Source organism: Schistosoma mansoni (assembly GCF_000237925.1).
Source record: "Schistosoma mansoni, WGS project CABG00000000 data, chromosome 1 unplaced supercontig 0094, strain Puerto Rico, whole genome shotgun sequence".
In the NCBI taxonomy this organism is placed as follows: Eukaryota; Metazoa; Platyhelminthes; class Trematoda; order Strigeidida; family Schistosomatidae; genus Schistosoma; species Schistosoma mansoni.
In genome coordinates this window covers 113,293-126,019 of record NW_017385991.1, presented here as the reverse complement: position 1 = coordinate 126,019, position 12,727 = coordinate 113,293, and the positions used below count along the sequence as shown (strand labels likewise).

Sequence of the window (12,727 nt, the reverse complement as noted above, 5' to 3'; positions counted from 1 at the left end):
AATTAGAAGTTTGTACATAAAAGTTTCTGCACAGCACATCATATAGACTAATTAAGGACCCCTAGAAACTGTTCACCGCTGACCAGATGTATTAAACGAATGATTGTCTTTGTCTATCGGCTTATAAAAGGTATTTCCTATTCTTTGGCATCCACTCCTTCTTACTGCATGATATCATTCCATAACCCATGGAATAAAAAATATTCCAGTGATTCAGGGAACCTACACAAACTTGCCCCAGAATTTTTTCCTTATTCGCTACTCAACCATGTGGAACAGACTACTAGTGAACCTTCGTTGAAGTGAAACTATAATCCGGTTCAGAAGTCTAATTGATGATTTTCTTTCCGAAAGTGGATTGTGTTGCCTATTGAATATCAATGTGTTTGACAATGATCTTTACATACAAGGTCCGTCATCTATCTAGTTGACTGAAAAGCAAATTAGGACCTTTGAAATTTATCCTGTTTATTTTATTGTGTTTTCTTTCTATTCATCTGAATATCTGAAATCTGCTTATGTTCATATTTATGACTTTTGTGATTATTATTATCATGATTGGTTCCCTGACACATTGGGTATTCTTGTCGTCCCTTCGTTTCCTTCTAAACATGTTTTATTCTTAAACATCCAAAGTCTATAACTAAAAACAAATTATCATGTGTTACACTGAAATAAATCAACTTCATGGATTCATTTTATCTTCACCATATATATATATATATAACATAGAAATTTATGGTCGACTACCCTTTGCAACTAGTTGTGACTTTCATAGCATCATTCTAAATTATTGTGGCACAGAAGTTTATACTAATATTAAGTTTTACTCTGTATCCTATCACCAAAATTTACACGTATTCACCCGAGTGAACTAAAAACACTAAAAAATTGATGTTTTACCATAGGGGTCGATATTCATTACACTCTTATTATCATGGTTGAATCCTGTCATTAGCTGTTCATTTCTTTTCTCTCTATCACTCTTTTCCTTCTAAAGGTATATTATTATTAAGCATCCGAAGTTTGTAATCAAGACAATATCTTGTGTTACACCTAGTTGGGAACCAACGAAGAGTACGGGTGGACGCGAAATTGTCTAGCTGAAAAACTGTGCTTAGCGGAGTGTCTCGGGATATAGTTTTGTGGTTAGAGTTGTCCCTCTTGTATATTAAAGAACCTTTCTGGTCATCATCGTCGGCTTTGCTAAATTCTGACGATGCCAAAATATGGAGAGCGATAGAAAAGTTAAGGTGATAGTTTAGAGTTTCAAAACGACCTACAAAAACTATCTGAATTATCTGGAATCAAGCAGTTGCCAATAAACGCTTTCGAATGCATTGTGATGTACGTTTATCATTAATGTGCTTATACATACACAGCGAATGACACTGAGTTATTGGTGACCAGAGTCACTGCTAGCAACCACTCAAAAACTGCTGCACACTTCCGTGCAATAACCAGCAAAGGTTTTAGAACCCTATGGTCCTATGGCCTATCCATAAAAGTAGACAGCGAATTGTTGGAAAAGGTTTAAGGAACCTCAACTAAACTGACTCTTGGAATGGCAAGGCTCTCGTATGACGATAGACTGGCTAAACTAAACATATTTTCCTTGTCATACAGAAGAATAAGAGATTATGTGATCAGAGTCTTAGAGTTACTAAATGATAAATTCGCACCTGGTATGCCCTCGTTTTTCTTGTTTTCCAAAAGATCTACAAGCCCAGAACAAACTACTTGTCGGCTGATAAATGACTGTTTAGTGACCTAGAGGTTAAGCGTTCGTGCATGAGATCAAGGGTCCTGGGTTGTAGTCCTGTGTGTAGGATGGTGGATACACACTCCTAGGCAGTCCTATACTAGGACGAAACGACCGTACATTGCTCACACACTCAGCGGTGGTATAGGTCAACTAATGATTTCTACTGTTGAAAAGTTATTTTGAGTCAGAGTAAACTTCGTTTTTTCTCTTGCTACAGAATGTCTTAGTGGGGTACCTTCACGGTTAAGCTTTAGGATCTCTTCTTTTCTTAATCTATGTAAATGACCATCCTCAGCAAGCGTCGTCCGATTCACTACTTTTTGCTGACGGATTGGACTAATTACTTTAAAACGTGATTTAAGCTCCATCTGTCGACACTTACTAGGCAGATTTGGATCAACAGAGAAATATTTATTACCAGGACACTTAGCTTCGTGATTTTTTCGAACCGAGTTATTGGATATTAGACACTTTTTTTCACTTCACTTTTCATTGCTGTCTGCCAACGCGGTTGTTTTGGATGGTATTTCTGCAGCGTCTACGAAGATGTCTCTCGCTGGTCTCAAGAAGCAAATCAACAAAGCTAACCAGGTGAGTTGCTCTCAAGACAATTAGTTCATTGTTTCGTGTACATTGCCATCCATATAATGAAACCACCAAGTCTTATGTATGTCACGTTCTCCATGTGTTGCTTAATGATTGCAAATTCTTGATTTTGTGTACACTATCTTTTTACTGACAAGTTCTCTTTTAAAACCAATGTTTCGGTAGATTATGATCTCGTGAATACTTAAAAGTCACAAGGGCACATCTTGTCTAAACGGTGCGAGGCGGGACCAATTAAAAGCTAATAAACTACTTGTTGAACTATTGCTTCTAATAAATGTTCTTTATAAGACCTTAATATATTCGTGGGACGATCTTCAGTTCTGCAAATTCAATTCTAATGGGGGTAGCGAGACTTAAGGTTTTCTTTCCTTGCTCCCCTAACAAGAGTAAGAAGTCCAGTTCAAATGGCTGTGGACGGAATAGAAATATAAATGGTTTGTCGATCAAGACCCAGTAGTATCCAGAATATACCTAAGATAGTCGTTTAAAAGTCAGACTGGGTAACTGCGAGTGAACACGAGTCATAGTGAAAAATGTATTTAAAGTTTAGACGGGATTCACAGTAAATCAGTTCACCGATGATTTATTTCAAATCGTTTTTGATTTTCTTCTCCATATGTTGTATTTGAAGGTTCCACATCACTAACAAACTCTGATGGGCTTGTTTGGTTTGGTTAATTGACCTCATACTTGTTGATCTTAGTGTGGTTTTGCGCTGGGACTTTGGTAGTGAGACTATAATTTATGGACGACCTTTGGACAACGCTAAAGTTACCTTAATAATGTCCACCTACATACTAGGGCCAAATGAGGGTTGTAAAGCAGTGTGGAGAATAAGAATTATGATTTACAATCGATGGTTAGGGTTAGGAATTAGGTTGAGGGTTTTCATCGCAAACTGACATCTGTTACAATACCAAAATGTAATTTAGCCATATAGATGAATGAATTCTGCCTGAAATTCCAAGACGCGAGATCTTAGGTCTGATTGGTTCGTCCATAAATTATAGTCTCGGCCGTCTCGCTGCTAAAGGTTAAGGATATTTCTGTGTACAGGGTATTCCACAACTGCAGCACGTTTCGAATCCATTTAGCATCTGAAGCCATTTCAGCAAGAAAGTTAGGTTGGTAGACATGTTAATTCGTGCGGTGTGTTTGTAAAAAGGTCCAGTTCCTTTATAAAATTGTGTACTAATGGGGTTACTACTAATCAATGAAAAAAGCGAGATCTTGAAACGAATTTATTCGATCGTGATGTTTGTACCATTTCGTGATTATCTAGATGATAAGTTGTAGGAGGACCCAGAAGATAACATATTAGCACCCAAACCATTATTAAAGACACGAAGTGCTCTTACAAGTTCGCCCTACATTCTCTGATGTGGTAGGAGATCAGTATAAGCGTTATTAGTCATTCCCTATACAGTCAGATTGTTTTGTCACTCAGATACATGAATGCCCCCAAATGCCTTGGTACTGCCAAAAGCGGTGAGAGTCCGCTTTTCCTCTCTAAATGCTCTCACGTGGCTATGCGTATACAGTCACTGACAGGGTAGTAATACTCACTGCCTCCTCACGGAAGGGATGTTGTTTATGCAGTTGAGAGGACGGAAAGCGAATGTCTGGCGCTTTAACTGGGTTAGTGTACACGGAGGATCCACCTAGGAGAGTTGGAAAACCCTGATTCTAAACCAATGGTGCACATGTGCTCCAGGATCCTGAAGGAGCAAAGGGCATATAAAACTATTGTTAGTTACCGTCTACCATGGAACTGCATCCGACGTTGCTCCACTGCCTCGTAGATGAGACCTCGAAGTCAAAGGCTCGTGGAGTGGCCTCCCTAAGAAAACCACCTGCTTCGACTTGGGCGCTCGGGCAGTATCCCAGCCCTCACACAAATCGGATGACGAAGTATGGCGCATATATATTCAGTTCCTTGTACCGATATTTATGTGTTTAAATAAATAATACATACATAGATACAATGCATACCATATTCTCGATGTTCGATCTTTCTCATCATTATTGCAACTACATTATTTTGATTTCTTTTGCTATCCACATCATCATGCTAGTGTGAAATGGCAAATTGGGAAGCGCATTTGTATCAGGCTGTACATTGATGATTGACTGACTAACTCCATATGTTGTTCTTTTACTCGTGGCAAATGTAACCATGTTGCAATCACTAAAAACAAATCCACTACATAGACTACCGTTTTATTCAGTCAGTTGTCAACATCAGTTAGCAGTAACGCCCATTTCATTCTTAACGTTTTCTGCGAAGAATCAAAGTATCTGTAATAGGCAACATATAGTGAAGTAGATATAATGTGGATGCCTCCACTTCGACCTAATGTATTACAAAAAGGTTTTTGACTTAGTTGTATTGGTTTCCAGTACGACCGATATAAAAAGAGCTGTAAAGTGCTCCAAACTAAGTTAATATGGATTTCAAACACTGTTTTATGTTTTTATTTCTATCTCCATTGATTTAATAATATTCAGCTGGTATTATTAGTGCATATTTCGGTCTTATAGCTGTCAGTTTTTCTGGTCTTCGGTCTTGGTGCAACAAACGTTCGTGAATGATCTGAAAAGGTCGGTAATCTTAGTCACAAAGCTAATACATTTTGAGTGATATAAGGATTTTCCTTTCTACCACTATGCCCCATACCAACAAGACGTTTGAAACTTTTTGAATCCAAAGTATATTATAAGATGTAATCTACAGACTACTATCAAAAGTCTGATAACACTTAATAGTTTTTTTCACTGCCATAATTTGTCAAGACAAAGGTTTATTTAACAAGCTCAGTTTTTGTAAAGTAATGGTAATTACTTTTGCATTGCATGGTAATAACAATTGGTGTCTCGTTAAAAATCTGAAAACTTCCCACGTCTTACACCCAGCCACAGGTTTGTTGGGGTAGATGACAAGTCAACAATGCATTCACACCAAATGAATTTAGCGATGAGCTCGTTATTTTAGGATGTTTGGTAACAAGGCATTCAATTACGAGCAATTAAGAAATACATTTCAAATTTTAGACATGTAAAGTATTACAGATGTAATGAGTAAGAAAGTGAGTTAGCTCTATTAAAGGCTATTGGGTCTCAGATTATTCGTCGCTCATTAAATTCAACTGGTTTCAAGTAAGATGATATTCAAACCCTTCAAAATATAAATATAGTTGTCACTTTTGTAGACTAAGTTTCATGGTTAATAAGTCTTATTATTATTCAACGGGTTGTTATCAAACTTATGTGGTCACACTTTATAAATAATTTAGAACTTGAGCCAAATATGTACCAGTCCTAATCGCAACGCCGTTTAGACATCGTAAGCGGAAATTAGAATGCATGGAGAATCAGTTGAGTAAGTATTGAGGTTAAGCTTATAGTACCGAATAAAGGTTGTAAGTTTATTGTTGGGAGTATGAAGTTCCATTAAATGAGATGGTTAGAATGTGTTATTCATGCCTAGAGATTACCTTATATGCTGTGCATGTTAGTATAAAAGTTGATTTAAAGAAATCAGAGGGAGCCGAACCAGAACAAGGCGTTTACACTGGAAGTCATTGATTGTTGAACCAGCGAATGACATGTTACTCTTCTAGAGTTGTAATATATTTTTGAAAGAGAAATCGTCATTTTTGGTAAGATATGAGTAAGATCATCCTTCAGGATAGAACAGAATGGAGTGAAGCAGTGACCTAGTGGTCAAGAAACTCTGTTTCCAACTAGTAGATTTCATATTTGAACCTTACTCCATTCATTCCAGTTTGGCCATTCTGATTGGCATCACCATCCCTCACACAAACAGCGTGGTTCAATGTCGCACTTGGTAGATCACTACTGTAACAGCAAAATGAATGCCAAGGATAGAACAACCAAGGTACGATCCTGATCCACAAATTTAGTGACTTCAGTCTAAGGAAGCGTCGAGTTCTATGTCGAATCGAAAAATGAGCATAACAGTTGTATCATCTTATTTTATCAATCGCCATCATGTTACTCGACTCCTATTCATTAACTTCTCTTGTTCTCATGTATTTTAATTCTTTTTCACCATGTCTAAATTAACTAGTGCTCTAATTTCCACATTGACTGAATTCTCGTCATAGTCTTATCATTTGCATTATGATAGTGCAAGAATAATCAAATTTCAGTTAGTGTTTTGTAAGATATGGAAATTTTCCATCCATCCATCTATCCTTTTACTGTTATTAGTGAATCAAAGATCTTTTACTGAAGTATTAGTTAAATCTGAGAATATTGTAAACGCCTACTTCCAGTGCATCTATATATTCCGATTCATCGTTCTAATTCTCGTCTTGTTTGTGCATTAATCACTGAGGGTTCTTTTGTTTTATACGTTTGCTGTTATGTTCTCATAAACATGTTTCAATCTCATTATGATATTTTGTCTGGGATCATTAAGTCAATAAAAAGCTTAATTTAAATTACTCAAAATTGGTTGCAGTAATGCAGATCCATCTTCTATGAATTCTTTTAAATATTAGTTGGCTTTCTGTTCATGCCCTGGTATGGCCGAGAGTAGGGAGAATCCTCCCTTTTTCTCGAAATGCTCTCACATGGCCACGCGTATATAGCCTCTGCCAGGGAAGTCCTACTCACTGCCTTCTCATGGCACTACTGTTGTTTATGAAATTGAGAGGACGGAAAGCGAATGTCTGGCGCTTTAACAGGGTTGGTGAACACGGAGTGTCCACCTAGGGGAGTTGGAAAACCCTGATTCCAAACCAATGGTGCACATGGGCTCCAGTATCCTGAGGGAGCGAATGGCATATGAACCAATTGTTGGTCACCGGCTACCATGGGACTGCATCTCCTCACGATGCTCCACTGCCTTGTGGATCAAACCTTTAGGTCAAAGGCTCTGGGTGTGGCCCCTTAAGAAAACCACCTGCTTTGGTTTGGGCATCTGGGCAGTATCACAGCCCTCACATAAATCGAATGAGATTTGTGTGACGCATATGTATCTGATGCTTCCTTGTACCAATATTTATGTGTTTAGATAAATAAATAATTATTTATTTTTTTTTTCAGTTTATGAGTGAGAAGATTGGAGGAGCAGAAGGTACAAAACTAGACGATGAATATGTTGAAATTGAAAAAGTAAGTTTTGATTTCATGTTTTTATTCTTAAACTTATCATTTAGAAAGTTGATACAATTTCTAAATTATTCGAAGATGTCATAGCACAAACACATGAATATTTACAACCAAATCCAGCTTATCGTGCTAAATTAATGACAATGAATACATTGAATAAGTTACAAGGGAAATCAAAATGTACAGCTTATCCTCAACCTGAAAATCAATTAGGTGAATGTATGATAAAATATGGTCGCGATTTAGGTCCTGATTCATATTATGGTATGTTTAATATAATGTTTGGCATTGATTTAAAGTTTTCTAATAACTTTTTTGCACTTAATTCTTGATCTGATCAATATTTGTTTAATTATCTTTGTGTTGAAGTGTACACACTAGTTCATTTTTAATTAATAAAGGTCTTTCATTTCATCACACCATTGTCATTTCATATACCAAACACTTATCTCCTCTAATTATTGTCAGACAGCAAACACTTCTTGGTTGAATAGTTACTGAAATAGTATTCACTATCTTTTGACCCATCATTCTCCCCGTTTTATCTATAATGTGTTACCATTGATTAGAACTAGTACTATAAAATCAAAGACCGTTTAACATTCCCAGTCATATTGGTCAGGACTCTTCTATACCTTATTCGCTATAAAAAGGATAATCATTTTTATGAAGACTCAAAAGTTTCGATGCAATTATCTTCTTAAGGTGCTGTTTGATAATCAGTTATAATAATTGGTATATAGGAGGGTTGTAATATTTTCAGTAACTAGATGCTTATTTGATGAGTTATGCTGACTGATCTGGAATAGGTTGAGAGAAGCTTAAGGATGGTCAGAAAAACATATTTCGTTAATTCATAAAGTTTAATTCCAAGTTTTTTGTGTGGGATACTTTATTGGGCTCCATTTTTGCAAGTTTTTATGTCAAATATAACATGTATTAGAAGTAAGCATCAAGCTTCCTGGCTAATGTTGCCAATGCATTTATAACATTCGGTCGAAAACCTTGTGACTATGTTCACTTGTCTACTTAAAATACCTAGATAACATGATCCTATTTGATGAACACACTGACAAAATGCAGAGTTTGTTAGTCACCTTGATCAACAGTGCATGTTTGGGATGGATTTTTCTCTCTTTAGATCCCTGGTGTTGCTTCAGAACCAGTGATAGGAAGTGGAGTAGTTGAGTTCATTGACCACTTCACTTATCTCAGAAGTCTCACCCACCCCGGAGGGTTGATGTCCGGCAAACTCTCCGTACGGATTCAGTGAGCATGACTGCTACTTACGTCACCTGTGGTGCATTCAAGATATCCATCCACCAACCAAAAGGGATGTATATAGTGGGGCAATCCACTTTGTAATTTGATTTCTACGAAGCGTTTTTTCTGGAAGTAGAAGATATGTGTAGGCTAGAGGTTTTTGATGATGGGTGTTTTGGAAACAGTGCTCGTGTTTTCGGGACGACCGTGTGAGTAATGTTAAGGTTAGACCATTAGTCTATGGTATTTGGTAAAGGTGGCAAACCAGTTAATGAGGTCGTTAATCTTCGTCGACTGAATTGGTTAGGACATGTGTTACATCTGCTCAATCCTCTTTTATCTCGATCACCGATGGTTGTTAGTGTAGAAGTATGTTGTAAAGAAGATAGGTGTGGCCAAATCAAAACATGGCGTTACTCCATGAAGTCATTAACTGTTGAACTAAGCTATTTTAATAGATGCAGACTATGTGGTTGGGGTCCACATGGTAAGAGTGATCAGTGATTAGAGACTTTAAGTGACATGGGTCAGGACCTTTCACAATAGTGCCGATGCATTCATGTTTTATATTCTTTTCAGTTATGAATTTCAGTATTTCTTCTTACATACCTTTTCATCGTTGAATTCATGAGTCGATCTAAGCTAGAACACCACTGAAAACCTGTAAGCACTGGATGACCGTTTCGTTCAATTATGAGGCTCTTCAGCAGTGCGCATCCACAATCCCGCACGCAGGATCCGAATCCAGGATCTTCGGTTTCGCACTCGAAAACTCAACATCTAGATCACTGAACTGGCGTCCAACGGTGTTAATGTCTGACTTCAATCAATTTACTCTCTTTTAGAACCATATTTCCAGAATGGTGAGCAGAGATGGACAGTGGCTAGCAGTGGAATCCAGGACACGCGTTTCGTCCTATTTGGGACTCGTCAGCTGGATGTCCCTGCATCTGAGTTGATGTTCACTCTGGGACTCGAACCCAGTACCCTCGCTTCAAACACCATCGCGTTATCCACTCGGCCACTGAGTCCTGATAGCCACTTGCTTGTGCGATGGGGTGACGTTTAAATTCACTTAGTAATGTTTGTTTGAATCTTCCCATATTTTCAGAGTTTGGTCTTTATCATTGCCACCACGTTACTGTAACCTCTTCTGCTATATATATATATTCGTCTCGTTGTGCTAATGTGGTATGGGAGAGATCATACCTGTGCCAGATGCTCTGTCGATGATGTCTATCTGATGTAATCTGGTTCAAACTTGACTACACTTATGCAAAGGCATCCATCATTCATCTTGTTTTGAATCTCATTTATTGTAATCTTCTAGTGTTACCTATTACTATCGACGGGGTTTTTAATTTTTAGGTTTTCTTCTTTTCGACTTACTCTTGATTTAATTTGTAGTTTGACAATTCGAGCTGAAAATACACATTTTTTTGTCAAACCTACTGTACTTTTTTGCCTGGTTGTTATGTTTTGGTGACTGTCTACTTGTATACTGTGAAGTTAATGAATCAAATGTCGTCATCATTTGACAGTCTCCGACAGACAACTCTATGTTCTTTTGAAACTGACTAGTTTTAAGAAATCGAAAAGTTTACTTAAGAATTTTTATTTTAACATTATATCACATGTTTCACCTTATAGTGATTATTTTATCAAAATTCTAAACATTCCACAGTTGTTAAGTGTATCTTTTTGTAGATTTTGTGAAGATATCATCCAATCATCAGATTGGTACGGCCGAGAGTGAGGAGAATCCGCTCTCCCTGTCGAAATGCTCTCACATGGCCACGCGTATATAGCTTCTGCCAGGGAAGTCCTACTTACTGCCTTCTCATGGCGGGGGTGTTGTTTACGAAATTGAGGGGACGAAAAGTGAATGTCCGGCGCTTTAACCGGGTTAATGGACACAGAAATTTCACCTAGGGGAGTTGGAAAACCCTCATTCCAAACCAATGGTGCACATAGGCTCCAGTATCCTGAAGGAACAAATGGCATATGAATCAATTATTGTTCACCGGCTACCATGGGACTGCATCTCCTCACGATGCTCCACTGCCTTGTGGATCAAACCTTTAGGTCAAAGGCTCTGGGTGTGGCCCCTTAAGAAAACCACCTGCTTTGGTTTGGGCATCTGGGCAGTATCACAGCCATCACACAAATCAAATGCGATTTGTGTGGCGCATATGTATCTGGTGCCCCTTTGACCCAATATTTATGCGTTTAAATAATGATAATAAATAATAATTATCAAGGAAAGATATTATCTGTAAGTGGTTTTCATCACAAACTATCATCTATAGGTGTGCCGTTTGAAACCAGGAAGCATCGAATAGTTGTTTCATCTTAATATAAGATCTTTTCAGGAATACACACTTACAACCCTTTTTAAAGATATAACTAGTAAAGTTCAACTGTGTCAGAAATGATACTACGAACACTAGAGAATAAGTTAGATTTTAAGTCTTAACTAGTTTCCGACCAGATTTAAATGTTAAATATTTTTATCAGTACATCATTTTGTAAGCATGCTATATACCTGTATATAATTTTTCTTTCTAGGTCAATGTCTTGTAGAAGCTGGTGAAACATTTAAATGCTTAGCAAATATTAAATACACTATGGAAGAACATGTGAAGGAGAATTTTCTAGATCCTCTACATAGTGTACAAACACATGAATTAAAAGAGATCAATGTAAGTATATCTATTATATTACTAAGATGGATTTTTCGTTGAAGATTTTGTTTTATTTAAAAAAAATCTCTATTACGACTATTTGTTATGCCCCGATAACAATAGTGAATAGTCACTTTGGGATCCATCTATGGATCAATATTATGCATATAATTTTTATTGTATATTTGCTAAATAATTAAACTACTCATATTCATGTTCCTTTCATTGTGAGCTTTATTTTGACCCTTGGATTATTATTGTACGAATTCACCATTCCTGAGTTATACCCAGTCTATTAATTACTGCCTCCCACATTCACAACCACATTTGGCTAACTCTTGTACAAATGTTATTTTCTATTTTATTATTGCGATATGGTCTGTTTGATTGGTATATAAACTCAGTATGTTTGAAATACAAGGATTCATACCGCAGAGGTTGTTATTGGTGTTCTGAACTTAACTGACTGGGCTAAGCAGATAGCACGACCGATTAGCACTCTAGACTGCTCGTACAGTTTTCGTGTGTCACTGTTCCAATCGATAATTCGCTGCTCTCTGATTGGCGGTCTTATCACGTCATACGTTAGCAAGGCATCCACTCGGCCACAAGATATAACACTATTTTTATCAGAAGTTTAGTTTTAGCTTAATCTCGACCATGATATTTGACCATGCAATTGAGGAGTTTCTTTGACCGTTAAATGATAAGTTTGTGAACTTTTCTACCCACTTAGTTTGAATATTCAATTGACAGTATCACTATGTACAAGGTATAGATCGAATATGACTAAATGGGTTGTTCATCGTACACATTGATCATATAATACTTATCGTTCATTTATGCAAACTAAGCTACACTTTAAATAGGAATAATATATTTGTATGATTTTTGACATCTGTTGTGTAGGGTATATGTTTGCATGGAAATTGATCAGTTCACTTGTATTGATCATTGGCTAATTCATGTATTGGATGAAGTAATGGATATAAATACACATGTGTATAAATTAACCTACAGAGAACTGGTTTATGTATTAGGCTTTGAGCTATACATGTCGTGTGCAGGTTATCGATGCGACCTATCTAACTTCATAAACCATTATATGTGTATAGTGTTCAACTAGGCGTGATAATCTAATTATTGTAGGAATTGCTTACTCTTAGTCGATACTTACATCCTCATTATAATCTGGGTGAGAAAAATCAATTTGTGAAAAGCTAGTCGTTTCGAGATCATTTGGTTCATTACACTTTTGGATATGGTT

At 37.0% G+C, this 12,727-nt stretch overlaps 1 protein-coding gene across 1 annotated transcript in view; it reads left to right on the top strand.

Moving 5' to 3' along the window:
- Window positions 1–2,278: 2,278 nt before the first annotated feature.
- The window catches only part of Smp_036990 (sh3-containing grb2-like protein 3 (endophilin III)), a gene marked incomplete at its 3' end in the record, with an annotated part of 53,993 nt that continues 43,544 nt past the window's right edge, over window positions 2,279–12,727 (top strand). Inside the window, exons 1-4 of the mRNA XM_018791696.1 lie at window positions 2,279–2,356; window positions 7,448–7,516; window positions 7,561–7,777; window positions 11,345–11,478. Coding sequence (XP_018645116.1) covers window positions 2,312–2,356; window positions 7,448–7,516; window positions 7,561–7,777; window positions 11,345–11,478 — 465 coding nt within the window. The 5' untranslated portion in view covers window positions 2,279–2,311. The remainder of the gene's footprint in view (window positions 2,357–7,447; window positions 7,517–7,560; window positions 7,778–11,344; window positions 11,479–12,727) is intronic.